General features: G+C 34.0%; 3 protein-coding genes across 3 annotated transcripts; 1 reads left to right on the top strand and 2 right to left on the bottom strand.

The window, feature by feature from the left end:
• The first annotated feature begins 542 nt into the window (after positions 1-542).
• LOC131617901 (subtilisin-like protease Glyma18g48580) lies at positions 543-6,048 on the top strand. Its single transcript, XM_058889169.1, has 11 exons — positions 543-675; positions 790-899; positions 1,010-1,107; positions 1,197-1,361; positions 2,150-2,279; positions 2,924-3,467; positions 4,231-4,334; positions 4,423-4,698; positions 4,787-4,901; positions 5,024-5,237; positions 5,324-6,048. Exons 1-11 carry the CDS (start codon positions 589-591, stop codon positions 5,854-5,856), a joined length of 2,376 nt encoding a protein of 791 aa, XP_058745152.1. The 5' UTR covers positions 543-588; the 3' UTR covers positions 5,857-6,048.
• Positions 6,049-7,917: 1,869 nt separating this feature from the next.
• LOC131619774 (uncharacterized) lies at positions 7,918-8,988 on the bottom strand. The gene is made up of 2 exons (XM_058890838.1): positions 8,914-8,988; positions 7,918-8,814 (listed from the first exon to the last, which is right to left on the bottom strand). Exons 1-2 carry the CDS (start codon positions 8,986-8,988, stop codon positions 7,918-7,920), a joined length of 972 nt encoding a protein of 323 aa, XP_058746821.1.
• A 4,383-nt stretch (positions 8,989-13,371) lies between these two features.
• LOC131616016 (small ubiquitin-related modifier 1-like) lies at positions 13,372-15,796 on the bottom strand. Its single transcript, XM_058887231.1, has 3 exons — positions 15,631-15,796; positions 13,732-13,881; positions 13,372-13,634 (listed from the first exon to the last, which is right to left on the bottom strand). The coding sequence occupies exons 1-3, from the start codon at positions 15,715-15,717 to the stop codon at positions 13,566-13,568; spliced, it is 306 nt and encodes a 101-aa protein (XP_058743214.1). The 5' UTR covers positions 15,718-15,796; the 3' UTR covers positions 13,372-13,565.
• Between the last annotated feature and the right edge of the window lie 6,130 nt (positions 15,797-21,926).

Genomic DNA, 21,926 nt, shown 5'->3' on the forward strand with positions numbered 1-21,926 from the left:
CAAACCCCAAAGGGCACATAGTGACCTCGAGGTTGTATACTGATGATATTTCACCCTAAGAAAATACATTTATGACTAATTGACAGACATTATGACTAAGGATCCGATAGAGAGTCTCATATCAATAACATAAGATAAATTTTACTCATTATTTTTATTGTAATTTTTTTAAAGATAATTAATTTTGTAAAAGTATTTAATATTTATTTTTACATCATTTAAGATTGTAAATATTAATTAATTTAAAGAAACTTCTAATTTTCTTGTTAATTTTTAAATAACTCAATTCATATCTTAATTTAAACCTTTAAATTCATTGAACCATACATGAACACATTTTCCTTTTGGGGAGTAAACATGTAGTAAACCAAATAAAATGTTGGCCTGTGAATCAATTTTCATGATCGCAACTTGTAATCATTTTAAGTACTTTTTAGTTGTGTTTATGATGGTAATGCACCCTAGAAGGTGCCTCAAATATTTATGAGGAAAAAGTTGGCAAAGTGCAATCAAATTGGAATCCAAAAACCAATAAATCTATTATATAAGCAGTAGACATTATAAACATTTTCAGAACCCTAAAGAAAAATGACATCATCTTCTCCCTCCCAACTTTTTTTATTATCATTCATTCTTTGCATTCTCTTCCAAGAACACACTCATGCCCTTAAAAAGGTAAGCATGTCTTTAATCCCTTCATAATAATATTCACATGTTTTTTTAAATATAAACAAGTTTTTTTCATCAAAACAAAATATATATTTTCATAATTATTTTCTCTTTTTGTAGACCTATATTGTATACTTGGGAGGACATTCTCATGGTCCAAATCCTTCTCTTGATGATCTTGATTCAGCCACAAATTCACATTATGATTTACTTGCTTCAATCTTAGGAAGGTATATATAATATATATTTATAAATAGAATCTATATATGAATTTATTTATGTTACATATTTTGAGATACTTGAGAAATTTAGTACTAAAAATGTTATGTTTTTGTAACAGCCATGAGAAGGCAAAGGAAGCAGTTATGTATTCTTACAATAAGCACATAAATGGATTTGCTGCATTGCTTGAAGATGAAGAGGCATCAAAGATTAAAAGTGAGTAATATGGTTATGTTTTTTGTCATGGATTTTTGTAGTTGCTTTTTAAGACATTATTTGTTTGACTCATGTTTTTGTTGGTGTAGAGAACTCGAATGTAGTTTCTGTTTTCTTGAGCAAAGAATATAAGTTGCATACTACAAGGTCATGGGATTTTCTTGGATTGGAAAAAGATGGAGGACTTTTACTTGATTCTGCTTGGTGGAAGGCAAGATTTGGTGAAGATTCTATCATTGCTAATTTAGATTCAGGTAAATAATACTGTTGATCAAATAAAAAGTTCTTCATAGTAATGTATGGTTGTTTTCTTTTCTTTTTTCTTTTTTTGTTTTGTTTAGCTTCTTATTACACTAATATTTACATATGAATATGTAAATATTACTTTCTTCATCTCCAAAAGCATGGAGATTGATTTAGACATAAAAATAAAATATTTTTAAAAATATTAAATTTGAGTCTAATTTTTTTTTATATAATTTATTTGTTGAAGAGAGAATTTAATAGATTTTACTCAAATTTCATAAGTATTTGAGTTTAAATTCCGGTGTAATAATTATATTAATGGATAATATGTAAATATTTGTATCACCATTTTTTAAAATTTAAGATTTTTGATATTTATGTGTTAATCAATTTATCAATAAAAAATTTCATTGAAATAAAAATTTATAATATCATAAAATTAAGTTGACAAGTCAATAAAATTCAATAGCATGTATATTTTAAAAGAGTGGAGAGAGATATTTAAATACATATTATTTTTGTAAATATTAAAAAATATAACTAATTCAATTATACAAAAATTGTTTCACAATTAAGCTATATAATTAACTACAACTTAAAAATCTTTATTTCTTTAAATTTGGATAAGTGGAATAGTTTAACTCTGATATATGATAATTAATACATGTTTCAATTCAATCCCTTTTAACTTTCTGCCAACCATATTTATTTGTATTTTTTCATTATTGATATAAATTCAATCCCTTTGAATTTGGATAAGTGGAGAGCATTGATGAGTGGTTTGTTGTTGAAATAGGTGTTTGGCCAGAACATGAGAGCTTCAGCGGTATCGGATACGGTCCAGTGCCACCAAAGTGGCGTGGGAATGGGGTCTGTGAGATTGATCATTTTATTACTTCTTCAAATGCAACAACATTCTGCAACAGGTCATTTTCTTCACTTATTTCATTCTACACCACCATCATTTTTTTTCTTACTCTAGAGTACATCAACATCATTGCATAAATAAATATGTTTCCCTTTTTCCAGCAATGAAGGAAATTATTGAACTAAAATTCACGTTCAGAATTATATTCATAGTACTATTTAAGTGTTGTCGTTTTCTAAATCATTTCTCTACCTATCATAAACATTAGATATTGTACAAAAATTCATCAATGTTTACTATTTTATTTTATTTTATTATATAAAGTATTTATTAAATAATTAAAGTTTGGATGTGTTTGTCTTTTTAAACCAATTCAAGTGATAGTAATACAGAGATATCTTGGAACGCGAGTTTCAACCTGTAACATCTTATTTATTCATCTTTTACAAGTGAAATTTCGACAATTAAATTACTAGATAAAGTCTCGTTAAAACCACTCAATTGATAATTGTGCAGAGATATCAAATGTAAAAGCGCTGATTCAAACTCGCGACATTCCAGTTAATTATCTTTTAAGAATTCTAGTGGCTGGACTATAAGATAAAAAAATTGCTAGATAAAAAATTGGATATTTTAAGTGTATTTCTCAACTCCTATGTTATGTGACAAAATATAGAAAGCTAATTGGGTGACAAATTATAGAAAGCTAATTGGAGCAAGAATCTTCAGCAAAAACTACGAAGCACGATATGGAAATCTCAACCCTGCAAACCTCACAGCACGTGACTTCATTGGCCATGGAACACACACCTTATCAACAGCCGCAGGTAACTTTTCACCTGACGTAACAATTTTCGGCAATGGCAATGGCACTGCAAAAGGTGGTTCCCCTAGAGCACGTGTGGCATCCTACAAAGTGTGTTGGTCAAAAACTGATGTAGCTGGATGTCATGAAGCTGATATTCTAGAAGCGTTTGATCATGCTATAAATGATGGTGTTGATGTGATTTCAACTTCTTTGGGTGGTTCTAATCCTTATGTTGAAGCTTTCTTTACGGATGGGATTTCGATTGGAGCGTTTCATGCTGTTGCGAAGAATGTTGTTGTTGTTTGTTCTGCTGGGAATGATGGACCTGGTCCAAGAACTGTTACGAATGTTGCTCCTTGGTCTTTTACGGTTGCTGCTAGTACAATTGATAGGGAGTTTGTTAGTCAGATTTCTATTGGTGGCAAGCAATATATTAAGGTATCAATGTATCATGTTTTTCTCGGTTAATTATTATTACAAGTGGCAAGTCGGAGACATCCCGTCTGAGCGGGCCAAACCAAGGTTTTCGACTTTAGCCTGTATCGCTCCATTTTTTGGCGGGCAAGTGCCTAAACAAAACGGGCCTAACATTTTGTCACTTTTAGGCATTAGAGGTGCATGATTTGTTGGGTCTGCCTTCTCCGTTTTATGGAGGGTGGAGGCAAGGTTTCTGGTCCACCGAGATTGTGTCGCCCCACTTTTTTGGTGTTGAACCAAGGTTTCCGGCACACTGGGACCGTCCCTCCTTGGTTTTTTTTGGGGGGGAGGGGGACAAGGTTTCCGATCCGCTCCGCCTACTTTGCCGCCTCGTTTTTTTTGTGGGTTTTGGCGAAGTGGGCATGACATTTTGCCTCTTGTAGGCTTTGGGAGTGCAGGGCCCGACAAGTCTGTCTTCCTTGTTTTTGGCCGGCCGAGTCAACGCTTTTGATCGGCCAAGACTGTCTTGCCCCGTTTTTTGTAGGCTGGGGCCAAGGTTTCGAGCCGGCTGAGATCGTCCCGCCCTTTTTTGGGCGGGCTGAGCCATGGTTCCTGGTCTGCCCCCTCTACTTTACTCCCTTCACCCCATTATTTTCGGGTTTTGGCAGGGGCATGTCCGTTTGTCACCACTGTCTACAATTATATTCTACATTGGTAGGAGGAAGGTTTAAGAAACAATTATGCAGACTGTCTTCCCATTATACATTATTGGATTGAATTTCAGGGTGCAAGTCTTAGTAAGGGCTTACCATCAGGTCCAACACAGAAAGTATATCCAATGATTCACTCTATCGATGCTAGATTTCTTAATGCAACAATTCAAGATGCGTAAGCACATATTCGATAATCTTGTTTCAATTAGTTACAATATTGTTTTCACTGTTTTGTATGAATATATATGTGTATGTTATTGCAGTCGTTATTGCAAGCCTAGAACACTTGATCCTACCAAAGTAAGGGGGAAGATATTAGTCTGCACTCGACTCGACGAAACAACATCTATTGCTCAAGGCTTTGAAGCTGCTCTTGCCGGGGCAATAGCAGTTTTTGTGATCAATGATGAGAAAAGTGGAAGTATACTTCTAGCTGAGCCTCATCCTTTACCTGGTGCAAGTATGGATGCTAATCAGGATGACGATATTGATGAACGCGAATGGTTTGGAAAAGGTGGTACCGACAATAACGTTACCAGGTAAACACATACGAAACGTTTTACGTCGTTACATTCAAAAAATACTTGCAGTGAAGGAAGAACTTTTTTGATTTAAATTATACTGCAGGAGAATGCTTGCTTACATGTCGGCTTCAACAACATTTACCGGATTAAAGCCAGCTCCGATTATGGCTGGATTTTCATCTAGGGGTCCTAGTGCAGTGCAGCCATTGATACTCAAGGTCTGCAAACATTTATAACTAGCAATGCTCCTCGAATGATCGTCTATTTTTTCAATCCTACATTCAATGAGTACTCGCCTTCATTCATTTTGTGATTGCAACGCTTTTGTTTTCTGTTTCAGCCTGACATAACTGCTCCTGGAGTGAACATATTAGCTGCATACTCACTAGGCACCAGTCCATCTAATCTACCTTCCGATCCACGTCGAACTCCTTACAATATTCAACAAGGAACCTCCATGTCTTGTCCTCATGTTGCTGGCATTGTCGGTCTTCTCAAAACACTTCATCCTACTTGGAGTCCAGCCGCTATCAAATCAGCCATCATGACTACTGGTACGATTCCACGAAAAATAAAATGTTGCTCTACTTCTATGTAAAATTATTCAAATTTCCTTACTAAAAACAATGTGTTTTTGCAGCTACCACGCTCGATAACACTAATCAACCAATTCGTGACGCATTCAATAACATATCAACTCCATTTGAATATGGCTCTGGACATATTCAACCAAACCTCGCAATGGATCCTGGTCTTGTTTATGATCTAAACACAACAGATTACTTGAACTTCATATGTGCTTCTACTCACAGTCAAAATATACTAAAATTCTTTAACGAAACCTCGTTCACTTGTCCTGAATATTACAACATTGAAAATCTCAACTATCCTTCAATCACGGTATATAACCGAGGATTAAACACCATAAACATCACTCGTACGGTTACAAATGTTGGTTCTCCAAGCACATATGTTGCTGAAGCTCAACATCCTCAAGAGCTTAAGGTTTATGTTCAACCAAGTTCTTTAACTTTTACGAAAATTGGAGAAATGAAAACATTTCAGGTGATTCTTGAAGTAACAGGTGTGCCTCCCGGTGGTTTTCCGGTTTTTGGGAACTTGAGATGGACAAATGGTAACCACATGGTGACTAGTCCTATTGTGATTCTATAAGGTTAGAAAACTCTTATGAAGAACATTGTGTTCCCGTTTTTAAGACTATGTGTTGGTGTGTATTGTTATTAGGTTGGTAAGGTAGATTGCGTCTTTATTTAGTATTAGAATGTTAATTGTATTGAACAAATGTTATGATGGAGTTATGTTTGTAATAGGCACTTTACTAATAATGTATGGGGTTCGTTTAGATATGGTGCTAGAACAAAAGTGGTGTTATGTGGCAATGTGTATGTGAAATGTGTGATGTATGAGTTTCTTTAAGCAGCAAAAAGAACTATTATATAAATTGCTCATTGCAGCACAAGATGTGCTGGGAATGAGCACCAAATACACAGGCTTGACAGCAACCAAGCCGTACCTAAATACAAACAAATAACACCTAACACATATTCTAACAAAAAACTGCCAACCAACAACCACCACATACAATCCACCAAACGTCCTCACAAAATGCATAGGACTCAGCAAACTCCAACAGGATGAAGGCATAAAGCATACAGACAGTGCAAACAGAATGAAACACGGCAGAAGAAAATCGCCGACAGGAACACTGAAACCACAGGAGCAGCACCAAGACGTAGCACCCGCGGCTGGGAAAAGAAACCAGAAACCTGTGACCTGGTAAAAGAAATCAAATGCAGCGCATGCCAGGTATTATAGAGGCATTTCAAAAAGAGAAATTGGACCCAATACAACTGATATTCACATAGCCCAAATAGGCCTTAGGATTTAAACACCGCAAGAAATAATCATCCTTAATCAACTTTGACTTTTTCTTAAGCCATTTCCAAGAATATACTTTAGCTTCCTCCATCACATTTTCAATATGAATTTCTTCATTGGGACTCAGATTGAAAGTAAAGTCTTTTGAGAGATGATATTAATGTCAAGGTGGGTTTGGAGATGGTGTGTGGTTAGAGATTTCAACTCAGCTAGGGATAGAAATGGGAGAAGAAGGATGAATCTAAAGATTTGGATGCATTTTTTTTTTGACGAGATAGAAATGAAAGACCTTCCCCTTCTTGACTGAAGGTTTACTTTGTTTCAAAGATAAGATGGACTACTACGGGAGATACTAAAATGAGAGTTATTAATCCCGGATAGCGGACCGGAGCGGCTGACACCAAAAGTGGGAATAGCAGGATCCCGAATAGCTGGATAACTTTTTGTATAGCGGAATAATGTCCAACAATGCTTAATCAAGATTTAAAGTAAAACATAAAGATTCAAAACATATTACAAAATCCAAACTTAGTACTATTAAATGAAAATTCAAGCAAACATAAAAATCATGTAGCATTATCAAAGAGTTATTCATCTTCAAAATATTCCTCCATTTCTTCATCTTCAACATCTTTTTCAACATCTTCTTCAACATCTTCTACCACCACTTGTTGTGTCATTGTTGCTCTAGGTGCCATTGTTGCTTGAGATGTACTTCTAACTTCAAGTTGCCTTGCCCTCCTAGTGTAGATTAGAGACTCATTAGCTCCACTAGCATTGGCAACTTGAGTCCAAGTTAAACCATGATTTGGATGAACCAAGTCTTCTATAGGTTCACCATCATCTCCTACCTTTTCCATCTCTCCCACCAACCATTCGGTGTGGAAATTAATTTCGTTAAATTCCATAGGATCAATTTTATCCCGAATTTCAAATCTTTCTATCAAAGCTTGATTAAAGTTGATAAACACCAAGTCTTACAATCTTTGATGTTCCAATTTATTTCTCTTCTTGAAATGAATCTAAAATACAATAAATTTAAGTACTAATTTTATAATAATTGAAATGTAAGATACTTCCTAGTAAAAAATTAATACTCACATGTTCAAAGATGCTCCAATTACGCTCACAACCGGAAGCACTGCAACTCAAACTCAACACTTTAACAACCAACAATTACAACTCCGGAGTTTCGGCTCCATAAGACTTCCACCACTCAGCTGCAAGTAATTGTAAAAAATCATTCGATATACACAACACAAAGTGTATCACATGTGACCAATAATTTGAAGAAAAAAAATTAACTTCCATATTCCCTGGAGCCAATGTCGACCTTTATCTAATTGCCGCACTTATACCAAAGAGACTTGTAGCACCCCTGTATAGTGCCAATTGTTCTGAAATCAAGTCTTCCACTTCATCACTTTCACTAAGTGTCTCAATGCACTTACGGAGGCCTCTCACCAATTTACCATTACTCTCAATTTCTAGTTTCACATAATAATATTCAGGATTGAGATAGTGACTTGCAGAATGTAGCGGATGATGAAATTGACTCTCCCATCTTTTATCAATGATTTCAAATACGACTTTGTACTTGCTTGAATTTGAATTGAAAGCTTTTTCAATTGATTCCTTCGCCACCTCCATTGCGGCATATATGTATCCCATTGCGGGTTTCCTTTCATCGTCAACCATTTTTAGCACATCTACAAGAGGCGTCATGCACTTAAGAGTGTAGAGTACATCATTCCAAAATGATGTCATAAGTATAGTAGTAGTTGCCCTTTGTCCGTTAGCATCCTTGGCATACTTGGAACTCGTCCATTCTTCACAAGTGAACATCTCTCTAAACTTTCCTTTTAGTTCTTGCATCCTTTGCAGACAAAGGAAATGGGTAGCAAACCTTGTCACTCCTTGTTTAACCAATTCAACATTGCCGGTAGTCTTTCTCATTAAATTCAAAGCAAAAATATGGTTATAAATGTAGCCCACAACCTTAAACCCTTTTTGTATAACCTTTTGAACCTTTGGAATTTTTTCTATGTCTTCTAACATAAGGTCTATACAATTGGCAGCACATGGAGTCCAAAACATGTGATGCCTCTTCAAACATAATGCTTTACCCGCCGCTACATAATTACTTCCAGTGTCAGTAATCAATTGAACAATATTTTTTTCACCTATTTCCTCAATAAAAGTGTCCAACAAATCGGCTAGCTTATCCCCCGTCTTGGCATAGTCAAAAGCATCAACAATTTTACAAACATCAGGCAATTGACCAAGAAATTAATCAAGGTTCTACCTTTTCTATCCCTCCAATCATCTGACATAATTAAACATCCATATATATTCCTTTGCATCTCTTGGTTCTTCAACAACCCTTTTGTATATTCCTCTCGCCATCATATGTCCTTAACAACCCTTTTGTATATTCCTCTCGCCATCATATGTCCTTTCTAGCGGTTGGTTTGAACGTGTGAGCACATGAAGCAACCGAAGTAGAATTTGGTGTAGAAGAAGATGTTGTCATATTGTTCTAAAATTGACAAAAATCGACAAAACTCAGCCATGTTATTTTACAAAGAAGTAGAAAAAGAAGTAGAAACTTAATAAAACAGTTGAAAGAAAGAAGAATAGTATAGAACTATCAACTTTAGAAGAAGAAGAAGAAGAAGAAGAAAATAGAAGACTACCTGGTGTGAGGGTTGAGGACGGCGGAAGAACTAAGGGACGGGGAGAAGAAGAGGAAGGAACGGTGGCGGTTGGCACTTGGCAAAAGACTAACGGCTGGAGTTTAGGGCATAGAAGAAAGAAACGCACGCACAAACAAATGAAGAGAAAGAAATAAAAAAATTTGGTTTTAAAAATTTTAAAATGAGGGGTAATTTAGTAATTTTCTCTAGAAAAAAATTTTACAAAAAAGAATGAATTAGAGCCGCTCTGCCCAAGAACGACCTGGGAACGCAGTTGTAAAGGCCGATTTTCCATCTCTGCCACTGCATCCTGCATCTCGCGTGGGTGGGGGGGGCTGTGCCGCTCTAGCGGCCGTCGCGGCCAGAAATGACATCTCTGACTAAAGTCGTTACTCTTGAATATACAATCTAACATTGTCATAACTCATATCTCTCTTTCACGATTCAACCACATTACCATTCTTGCAACTACCTAAATAAAATCATTGTCTAAGACGAAATCAGGGCCGGTCCAACGCCTTCTGAGGCCTAAGGTAAAACTTGGTAAAATGTTGGTGAATTGTTATATGGCAATCCTGTTATAAAAAATTGCCCCAATAAAACATAATTATCAATATCTTTCTCCATGAAGCCATTGTATTTCCTATTCTTTTTTATAAAACATTTATTTGAGGCCTAAGACGATAGTCTTACTCGCCTTGGGCTTGGGCCAACCCTAGACAAAATTATACATAGAGTATATCAAAGGAAGGAGGAAATACATTTGGAACAAGTTTGAACAAATAAAAAATGGCAAAGCAATGAAAATGGTAAAGCTTGTTCTATAATTTATAGAAACAAAGTTCATGGATCGATGCATCTATCATTACCATGTTAGAATATCAATGGACCCGCTTCATCCCGATTAAGTGGTAGTAACTTCGAAGAAATTTAATCATTAAGAATCACTTAAATGAAAAACTCAAGAGGTTTCACTAAAGAGTCTTGCTAACGCGTGCCCTGAGGGCACTCTTTAAGATTTATAAATAAAGAAATATTTTATAAAAAACTTGACCATTTCAATTTCAAATGCATTAAATAAGCATATTTCTAAGAAATTCTTAGATTGTAAGACTAATAGCATATTTGAATTGGCTTTTTAAAGACATATGCTCAATTCTAGAGATGTAGAATTAATCTTGGGTAATTTTGAGATGTTTGTTTTATCAAAAGTAAAAGAAGTTAGAATTTGTAGCTTCTATCTCTAGAATTAATTCTGAGTGATTTTTACACTTAAATTATCCGCTAAACTCAATTCGGTTAAAATCAATTCTAACAAACTCAATTCTACTATAATTAATTTTGTTCAACGTCAATTCAAACACACTCTAAATCGCCTACACCCAACCCAACCACTTCAGATATCGTGCTTAGGGCAGTGGACTATTAAATCTTTTCTAACCACTTTACCAATTCTTATTCATTTTGCAAATTGCATCTACATGCTTCATACTTGAGTGGCTTTAGAGTGTTGAAATTGTTATGCTACTTGATTGCCTTTCCATTTCTATTGTTTGGCAGCACACTACTTTTGCTTCGTTCAATCAACTAAGAAATGAAAACAAAAACAATATTCATTTGACCTCATTTTCAACCCTATCCTCTAATTTTCAATCCTCCAACGAATTAACATTTATAAAATAGTCAAGGAATAAAAGTAAAAATTTTCTTTCATTACTCTGCAATAGTAAAAAAAGAATAAAAGTAAAATTTTTCTTTCATTGCTCTGCTTCAGGTACATCAATGCAATCAGAACCTTACTAATTAAATAATTAATGTTGGTAAGAAATCAAAATAAACAAATTCTGAAATAAACACGGGTTTCAACAATTAGAATCTCTAAACCTTTGGCTTGCTTCGGCCTAGATTCACAATTAAGACTATTGGTCATAATTAATAAAAATTCTGATTATTATCAAACATGTATTCTAAAGAGACTGAACAAAGCTTTGGATCAAAAATAATTTAGCAGAAAAAATTGATAAAAAGGGGGAAATATTACTGAAGCCTCAGTTTGGTACTGTGAAAAGTGTGCATCAGACACCGTATAAACGGTTTTTGTTTCAGACGGCACTTGCTAAAAACAAGTAATCATCATTGGCTTCACTGATTCATAGAATTGAAGAGAAAAAGGAAAATAAAATGAACAAGAAAAAATTCAGTAAGCGAAAAAAGAAAAGAAAAAAGCTTCTAATTACCGCCGCTCAGAAATAGGTCTACTGTCAACTATTCCTAATAGTTTATATAGGCAACCGGTATAACCCTATCTCCTTTTTTTAATCATAAAACTTGTAAAAAACAAAAATCATAAAACTCTTTTTTTCAGTATTTTTTTTTCAATTCACGTACGGTTAACCAAGAGTTTAAAAACGGGTCGGCTCTGCCGAGCCCAACTCATTTATGAGGTGTGTATCTATGAAGCGCCGACACACCACCATTCAGAAGGCGTGTCGCCGCGTCGGACACGGATACTCGTACGAGACGCGTACGATACGTATATGACACATTTTTGTAGTGTCTAACGAAACAAATAATTTAATTGCAGTGGACACGGATACGACACCTTGTTTTAAATAAATGACACACCCGATTAAAAGATTTTTTTTTTTAAAAAAAGACCCAACCCAATAATTATCAGATTTTTATGTATAAAAATAATAGAGTTTTTTTACCTTTCATATTTCACTTTTCTATTATGAAAATAACATAATTAGAATTTATTTTTTTTCGTATTCCATGATATAGAGGCTGATTTTATCAATATGGAGTGACTATGATATAATTTTTATTATTTTGTTTTTTAGATTTATGTCTCTTTTTTATTTAAAGTACTAAGTTTAAATATAAATATATATATATATATATATATATATATATATATATATATATATATATATATATATATATATATATATATATATATATATATATATATATATATTGCTTTTCATTTTAAATTTTTTATACATTGTGTTCATACATTGCATTACTATATTAATATATAAAATATATATAATCATATCTGTGTCCTATGTTTTCTATATTAGCGGAGTCTTCGTGTCTGTATCCGTGTTGTGTTCCGTGTCCGTGTCCGGGCTTCATAGGTGCGTATTAAAACAGTATAGAATATACGATGAATTGTGCGTATAAGACAACATTATCTCAAATATTGAAGTGGTAATATCTCAAATATTGAAGTAATGTCGTGGATTAAAGTGGTGTCGTGAATTTGACAAGCAATTAGCAAGAGAGGGAGGTGTTCATCTTTTTATAATTGGCTTCAGACTCCCTTAAATTTTATCAATATCGTGCAAGTTTGGTTGACCGTATTAGGTGTAAGAGGTTGAGTATCCCTTATTCTCAATATTAATGATTATTAAATTTTGCTTATAAAAAAAATTAACTCATTAAATTGGATGGAAATGTTAGGTTTTTTGGATGGAAATTCTAGGTTTTTAAAAAAGAAATTGAGAATTGATAATCCCGCCATAAATATTACAAAAGCACCCTAAGCACCCTCTTGAGTTTTTTTTTCCTCTCCGACATTCTTCAACTTTCAAAGTGCATTAATGATTTTTTTTCCCCCTAACTAACCTCTAATTATATTAGATCTTTTTCTACAATTTATAATAAATAGTTACATGCACATCAACTATTTATATTTTCTAAGGATAAATTTGTAAAATTATACAAAATAGTCAACAAATTTAATACTTTAACCAACTTTTTTTTATTCCGGCAATTTTCTCTATCAGGACTTAAAATTAGAGACAGGTAGTAAACCATAGCAGTAGCATTCAAGGACGAAAACCAACCATAGACAAAGGGAACTGTAAAGCTCTTGCTTTAGGGCTACTTTCCCATTGGATTGGAAGAAGAAAAAAATGACCCATCATTTGTTAAATCTAAACTTGGTTTAGGGTTCAGAGAAAATTTCTAAAACAATTTTGGTGAGTTATGACAAAATAAGCACACTATCATTACTAAACAATTGCATGTTAGCATAAAATAAAATGCTCTACCAAGAAGACATTCTACAGTAGGCTCGAAAAGGTCAAACAGAAAACTCCAAATTTCATAGTGACATTTACTGACAAAACTCCCCAAGAGCATGTCAGATTTTTCAAATAAGGTCTAAAATAAAGATGTCTATCACACTTCTCATATTGCAAATCAATAGGTTTCATACACCCAAATAACTAATCCCTAATTATGTATTTAAGTTTTCACAAGAACCAGCAGAATAACTTAAACTGACAGGGCTCCGCCAGTTTGGTGCAACATAGCATCGATCTCATCTCCATCCTCCATCTCGAGCTGGAAGAGTCATGAATACAAATTATAGTGTTATAATGCATGATTGGCTACATATATTTCCAGAGTCAAAAATAAAAAGTCAAGGAGAGGGACAAACCTCATCAGGGGTCTGTTCAGCCCTAAGTCGACGTCCGTCGAATAGGAAGGCAATTGAATTCAGGTCCACAGATTGACGATCGCAGTATGCATTCATCAGCTTCTTCAGTTGAGTGTTCCTCTTTATCCTAAAGAATACTTCATTGCCATCCTACAATCATATAAAAATGCTTAGACCATCGACACTGTGATGTAAGCAAATACGTAGTTCAGAACAATATTACAACATGAAATAAATCATATGATCTGGTCCATAATACATTCAAAAACATCATATCAAGCAACTAAAACTGTTTACTGGTAACAAAAACTTGCAAATACAAAACGTTACAACTGCAACTACAAAATGTTTTGCAATTACAAAAACTTGTTTGAATCAAGATTGGTCAAACATATGCAAAGAAATAAACTTGCAAATATAAAACATTAATATTACATCTACAATAAATTTGAGTCTCCACAAAAAGATGCATATCAATAGAACAGATATAATACCGAATATATAACATAGAAATCATTTAACTAGATGCAAAACATGTAAATTAGTCAAATGAGGAATATAGAATCTGAGGCCCAAATTTTGCTGCAGTAGAAAAACCTTACAAAACAAAGTGCTACCACAAGAATTATCTAAGTTATAATAAAAGCATAAATTTACAAACAATTTACTGTCAAATTAGTTCCCTAGTACATATAGCTTGCTCCAAATTGACCAAAAAAAAACAACTGTTTAAGATTTTTAAAAACAAAAACAAAAACTATGTAATCAATGAATTGTCCATCCACCTGCTTTGACCATTTTACAAATATTTTTGGAGTACTCTTCAAACACACCCAATGAAAACCTCTGCCAGACCCCAAAAACAGCAGTGGAACACAAACTGGCACAGCCAAAAGAACTGATACATCAAAGAACCAAGAAATGGTAAGATTTCCCAAATCAGGGTTTGGTTACAATTTGACCAAATTACACGGCTATGCGTCGAATTTTTATACTAAAAAAAAAAGGACAAACCCTCAACTCCCATTTTCATAACCTATGTTTGTGTGAGTGTTTCCATGAATGGGCTTGCATCCCAATGACAACACATCATGTGAGAACAACTAATTCTTGCTTTTGTTTAGACATGTTTTTACCAGACTCTAACATGGAATTATAAACAAGTGTATGCATACTCAATCATAATACTCTAGCATCTAGCAAAAAAATAAAATTGAATACATAACATCATCAGGGTTTACATAGGTAAGATACATATAACCCCCAAAACAGCGATAAATAATATCATCAATACAATATGAAATTCTGAGATCAGAAGAATCACTTATTCTTAATACACGCCTCAGCCTCTTCCTAAAACATACAGACCACACCCACTCACAACGGTATAATAATATCCAAACCGCGCAAAGCAATTGCAACGAGAATAATCCAACCCGCGCAAAGCAATTGCAACGAGAATAATCCAACCGCCAACATAACTGGTAAAAATTAATTATTTTTTGGTATGCATAAAGGAATATTAGCAAGCATCTTAAAATAAATAAACCGTTAAAAAAATCAACTGTTTCTAGAAAACCGTGAACCCTATTACTTTATTTATCCTACACTTACAAAAACTTCATATAATAATCAACCATCTGTGAACTAAAACTAACACAAAAACACAACTAACAAAGAACACATAACAAATACTAAATTATATTCTGCAACAGAAAAATCAGATTATTGAAAAGCAACGCAAAAAAACGAAAACTCATTACCAGTCACAGATACAGTACAAAAAACAACGAACACCAAAAGGAAAAAACAACCCATCGATCGCAAAATTCAACATACAGAATAACTATTACTATATATAATAATCAAAAAACACCAAAAGAAAAGGAAAAAACGAACCTGGCCTTTGACCTTCAAATTGATATGAGCGATATCGTTAGGTTTCTTGTCCTCTTCAGTGTTGGGAGTGGGTGCAGCGCCAGACATCGTTCTTGTTCGTTCGTCTTCTGCGTTTCTCTCGCTCTGAAAAGTTAGGGTTCTGTTTCGATTTCGAATCTGATTTTGAAAACTTGTGTCAGCTTTTTGGTTGCTTTATTACGCTATCTCTTAATGGGCTAAAGAGGCCCAATGGATAAATGTTCCATCCAACCAATAGTGGTGAGAAGACTATTTGCACCCGATTAATACAACACCCCCCCCCCCGTCCAATTAAAACTTATCATTTTGCCGTGTTATTTTTTAATTTTATTTTCAAAATAAATAATTGATAAAATAAGAAGAAGAAAATAAAGGTTAGAACTCTATTTTGTATGGAAATCAATGGTTAGATTTACAAGAAAGGCAGTAAATTTCATGTTCACGTTTTTTTAGTTTGAATGTATAGTCTCAAGATTCAAAGAGTAAATTCAAACCTTGGAATGTCCATTTTTTTTACGTGTTGGATTTATTTTGATGAATTGATTATGGTCTATCGCAAATTAATGAAGAAATACTAGCAAAGCTAGAAATAAGTCCCCTTGAAAGAGTGAATAGATATCCCAAAGATAAAGAATAAGGCATTTTGCTCATTTCTTACATGTCTTGGTCTTGGACATTGTATCTTGCTAAGTTATAAATGAGGGGATAATGAAACATGCACATGTTTTACCTTACGCTTGTTGAACTTTTTCAGAGTGGAATCATTTTTTGCAGGTTCAGTGATCAAGGAAGATCTCAACTCTTGAATATACTTTTAACTAAACAACTTAAGTGCAAGTATTGAAAAGCGGTTAAAGATACAATCATGCTAAGATAGGGTTTGATCCTTTGATAATAGACACTTAAATAGAAATGACTCAAGCCTTATCTACAAGTATAGTTTAGGCAAGTGTCTACAAGATTGAAGTACTTGACAAGTCTCAAAGTGTATGAATGCTCGCCCTAACGTGTCTGAATAAATAATTATGGTAAAACATAAGGGCCTTATTGTAAAATTATACGACTAACCCCACACACACACTAAAATGAGTTTTATAACTTATTTTTCTTTAAAAAAAAAATTAAATATCTTAAAGCTAGTCGTGCCAGATAAATTGAGAGTTGTCAGAAAAGTTATGGGCGTTTTTTCGATTTGGACAATCGATTGGCATTTACACCCAACTAATTGGATTAGTGTAAAAATATGCCCTAAAAGATTAGGACATTGTCTTAATGAATGGTAACAGCTATATATATCGTTTTTTTCCTTTTAAAACTTTCTAATCAATTAATTTTAGGTCAATTAATCAATTGATGTATAATGGCAATCAATTGACTTATCAATTTTGTCCCCAAAATTATTTCTTTTTTGTGCCATCCTCTAGTCTATAAATAGAGGTCTCTTCCATCATATTTTCATAACTAGAAATGTGAGCTATCATACCTCACTCCTCACTCTCTCTTAGTGTAAAAATATGCCCTAAAAGATTCGGACATTGTCTTAATGAATGGTAACAGCTATATATATCGTTTTTTTTCCTTTTAAAACTTTCTAATCAATTAATTTTAGGTCAATTAATCAATTGATGTATAATGGCAATCAATTGACTTATCAATTTTGTCCCCAAAATTATTTCTTTTTTGTGCCATCCTCTAGTCTATAAATAGAGGTCTCTTCCATCATATTTTCATAACTAGAAATGTGAGCTATCATACCTCACTCCTCACTCTCTCTTGGTCTCTAAAAATATTTTTCTTTACTTTCGAGAAAAGGTCTTTTGTAAGTGAGACATTTGTATAATTCTGGAATGGTAATATTGTAAATTCATCGAGGAACATTTTTTTACTGTGGCTGAATAATTTATCCATTTAGGGATTATTTATTTGGGTTCAAAGCTAACCCATGCAAAAAATTTGGTTTAGAGATTTAGTTACTAAGTCATTGATTCGTTCGAAGACTCAGGTCGTTCAAAAGCTTGCATTGGTTCGAGATCAACCCGGTAATAAAATCTTAAGTTGGTTTGTGGTTATCCTGTGTAAAACTTTTATTCGGTTCGTAAGTTCAGCCTTGTTAAAAGCTTGCTAAGGTTGGAGATAATCTCGGTATAAAATCTTCTAGATTTGTGGCCTTCCCATCATAACTTCAGTTTGGTTCGTGAGTTCAGCCCAGATTAAAAGCTCACCCAAGTTTGAGATTAGCCCGTATAAAATCTCGATTTAAAGCTTGAAGACTAATTGCTCTAAGTTGTTGTTTGGAAAAAAGACTAACCTCTTAAATCCATTGTTTGGAAGGAAGATTCACTACTTGTCTCCTTGTACGCTGTTTGGATGGAAGTTAGCCATAAACGTTATTTTTCTTGTATAAGGGGGTTCGAGAGTTCAAACTATTAAAAGTTCTAAAGTTTATTAGATACTCTCAAGAATATATCTTGGGGAGAGGATTATGTCTATTTCTTTTTTGACCAAACCTCTATAACTTATAGTTTTATCTTTCTATCCCTTCATTTTTTTACTTTCTGCATTTTATTTTTCAGCTACTTATCTCTAAAAAACTTTTCTAAAATATTTTCAAACTCTAAAATTGATAGTAAAAGCTTTTCAAACTCAAGTTTTTTTAAAAACACACAATTCACCCCATTTCATCTCTTGCGTATAGAGTCATATATTCAATATCAAGATCTTTTTTCACATATTCTCTTATGACATCTACGAAATTCTTTTAGAACAAAAGTTTTTTTTTGCACTTAGACTTTTCATAACAAAAGATTTGCTTAAAACTTTTTTAATTCCATTTATTTATTTTTTTGTTTTTTCCTACAATAAGCATACCATATTATCATTGACATATAACAAAAGTGTGATGTACTCACTGTTTTCATAATTATTCACAAATACAACGTGGTTAAGTTTTATCTTTATGAACTTATGTTGGATTATGAAGAGATCCAACTTGTTATACCATTCACTTGGAGTTTAATTTAGCCCTATAGACTTTCTTAATATGAAACACATGGTATTCTTTTTTTTGTTCAACAAAACCTTTTAAATTGTTAAATAAAAAATTCTTAGCTAAGTCTCCATGCAAGAACATTGTTTTAACATAAACGTGCTCTATTTTTAATTCTAGTTTTGTAGTTAGACAAATAATTGCTCTAATAGACGTCATTTTCAGCACTAATGTGAAGTTTTCTTCAAAATCTATGTATTTCTTTTTATGACATCCCTTCTCGATAATATTTTCTTTTTACATGGGGTTCGAGTTGTTCTCCTCAAGCGGGAGTTTGAACACCTACTTTTTTCAATACCTTTTGTCCTTTTGGTAATGTCACCACGTCATATGTTTGATTCACCTTTAGGGATTACATTTCTTCTTCCATTGCTTATGTCTATTTTACATTATTTTTTTTATCTTAATGGCTTATGTGAAGCTGTTAGGTTCCTTTTCATCAGTGATATTGACATATTCGTATAAAAAGGTAAATTTTTTATGGCTGTATAGATCTTGATGACCTTCTTAATAAAGGTTCAAGTTTTATCTCATCATCATCTACTATTTTATTTTTGTATTGCCTCATGTTGTTCTATATGTTCAAGTTGCTCCAGTTGCAGGGTTATGTTGCAAAATCATAATTATTATTCCTTTGAGGAATTTCCTTCCTTTTTTTGTGTATACTATAATGGTTTTTGCATCCTTATATTGAATGTCGTGAATCATTTGGTTTTCATAGAATATCTTATATGTGTTTTTAGTGGTCTTCTTCTTTGGGGAGTCCAATAGTCGAAACCCAAGTTCATCTTGTTATGAACCAAGGCATATGCATTATTTTCACTTATCATCATGCTTTTTTCTTTCATCTTTTGTAACATGGATAAAGGCTTAGCACCCAAAAACTCTTAAGTGACCATAAGATTTTTTTTTCTTTTCTCGTGGTACAAATTATAATATTTATCCATTTAAAGGTCGTGAGGGGGACAAATTAGTTAAATCAACTATAATTAACTTTCTCACCCCACAATGACTTAGAGAGTTTAGGATGAGAAAACACGTGTCTAACTTTCTCTACAATTTTTATGTTCATCTTTTAAGCTAAGCCATATATCTAGGGAATTGTAGTGTTATATTTGTAAAAGAACATGCTTAGAGAAATGACTAAAGGCCGCTTCAGAAGAGGTGACGATAACGTGTTGCCCCGTGGAAGGTATCGCCTCGCCCCAAGGCTTTCCTATCGCCTAGTCGTGGGAAATGTGGGATAAATTTTTCTTGGGTAAAGAGAAGTCAATGTCATTAACTGACCCACGCCTCTTTGGAAATAGGAATTCAATCGTTCATCATTCACTGGGTGGGCGGAGACCTTTCCAAGAGAACCCTGGGTCTAAAGTCCTATATAAACACCTTTCTTCCAAGGGGATAAATGATAGACATGAAGTCATATGGATCATACCCAAAATACGCTTATACCTAAGCATACCAATCATCTAAAGAGGCTCTCGCCTCACTTGAATAGGGCCTCTAAACCACCATAAAACACTATCGTATAGGGTTTCTCACCATCGTGGACAAGCCTTAACCACCATAAAACATAATATACCTACTAAGACCTTTTAGTGTCTTCGCCCTTTGCAAGGGCAGCACACAAACATGTACTTTTTGACTAGTAAATAGGTGCCCACGTGGGGCTCCGTAAGAATTAACATGGGCCACACTTTTACTCTATCTCCTTTCATCTTTCCTTTAAAGATGGCCGACAAAAATCTACATTACAACACAAATGCTATTATAGGAGGTTTCGCTGGTGGAGGTAGCTTTAGCTCCTCATGAAAGAAATATGCAAGACAAGTGCTTGCAACAAATGTATTATCTCCTGGTTTCTTGAGGGGAAGCGAGGAACAACAGGGGTTAACATCACCTTTTTTTAAGGAGGACACCCTTAGAGTTAACCATCACAATAATAACCCCCTGGTTATCACTGTACAACACTACAACTTGGATATCAAGCAAGTCTTGATAGATTCTAGTAGTTCAGCCGACGTCATGTTATGGGATGCCTTCCAAAAGCTGCATCTTGACCATAACAACGTCAAGGTATTGATAAGTGCCAATTTGTAGTGTTTTTGCATATATAGTTTTGTGGCACTTATCGTGTTTTTGTGTAAATTATGTTGAATAGTCCCCCCGTTTAGCGTGTAAATACATTTAGTTTGTTTATACTCGTGTTTCGATTCGTTTGTGTACCTTTTGATAGTTTTCTATTCATTTTATAGGTATTGATGCGTATTTGGAGCATGAGCAATAAAGTGTCGAAGATACGACTTCAAATGCACGATTTTGAGCAACGGAACCAACTCATCAACGAATAAGACTCACAATCAAAGAATAAAAAATCTTCAATTTGGTTGATATTTTGTCATTGTTAGATAGGAAATTGAATAAGCTTTTCAAAGCTTCAAACTGGGCGCAAACGGAGTTACAGTTCTCAAGTTATGGCCAAAATAGTGATGTTGCTACTGGTGTCGTTTGTCCGGCAAATCCAGGCTCGCCTGGCGAATCTGACAAGACAGAAGTGCGTTAAAAGGGGAAAAAACACATTTTTAGGTTATGGGTTAGGTATTTTTGCTCCCAACTCCATCAACCTTCATTTTTTGGATGTTAGAGCTTTGAAAACAACTTCTGAGCTTTGCATACGAATGATCCGGAGTGGATTGATCATCGATCGACGCTGACAAATCGGGAGATTTTTGGTTCATATTTCTTCCTCTTTATGTATTTTCTCTTTGGTTGGATTTTGTATATGATTTTACTTTAAACTCATGTATATCCCTTAATCTTTTTGCTTTATGTTTGGATTTGGGTTGTTATAGACATATACCTCACAAATCTTGATTAGGTATGGATATCTATTAGTTATGGACTCTAGAGATAGTTTTTGGAGCTAATATTCGCCGTGGGTATTGAAGCTTAACGTCTCTGTGTTGTTTGTGTTGGTTGAGAGATCGTCAATGCAAGCAATACAGTTATCTGCTGTGTTGTTGAGGTTGGCTGAGAGATCGTCGCCAAGATGATATAGTAGTTCTTGTTAGAACAAGAAATATTCTGATCAATATTCTTAGTTTTGATGATAACATTATATATGAATTTTGTATAAGAGAATGTGGTACTCTAATTATTCACGTTTTCCATTTCAGGAAAAGTATGAAAGAGTATGCACAAAATCAACGCTCAGAGGCTCTGACCCAGAAGT

Source organism: Vicia villosa, linkage group LG7, assembly GCF_029867415.1.
Source record: "Vicia villosa cultivar HV-30 ecotype Madison, WI linkage group LG7, Vvil1.0, whole genome shotgun sequence".
NCBI lineage: Eukaryota > Viridiplantae > Streptophyta > Magnoliopsida > Fabales > Fabaceae > Vicia > Vicia villosa.

Coding starts and splice junctions, on each gene's coding strand:
- LOC131617901 (XM_058889169.1), top strand. CDS start 589: ATGACATCATCTTCTCCCTCCCAACTTTTTTTATTATCATTCATTCTT. Junction 2,280..2,923: donor GCAACAACATTCTGCAACAG/GTCATTTTCTTC, acceptor GACAAATTATAG/AAAGCTAATTGGAGCAAGAA. Junction 5,238..5,323: donor ATCAGCCATCATGACTACTG/GTACGATTCCAC, acceptor GTGTTTTTGCAG/CTACCACGCTCGATAACACT.
- LOC131619774 (XM_058890838.1), bottom strand. CDS start 8,988: ATGGCGAGAGGAATATACAAAAGGGTTGTTGAAGAACCAAGAGATGCA. Junction 8,815..8,913: donor ATATATGGATGTTTAATTAT/GTCAGATGATTG, acceptor GACTATGCCAAG/ACGGGGGATAAGCTAGCCGA.
- LOC131616016 (XM_058887231.1), bottom strand. CDS start 15,717: ATGTCTGGCGCTGCACCCACTCCCAACACTGAAGAGGACAAGAAACCT. Junction 13,882..15,630: donor ATTTGAAGGTCAAAGGCCAG/GTTCGTTTTTTC, acceptor ATATGATTGTAG/GATGGCAATGAAGTATTCTT. Junction 13,635..13,731: donor CTGAACAGACCCCTGATGAG/GTTTGTCCCTCT, acceptor TGACTCTTCCAG/CTCGAGATGGAGGATGGAGA.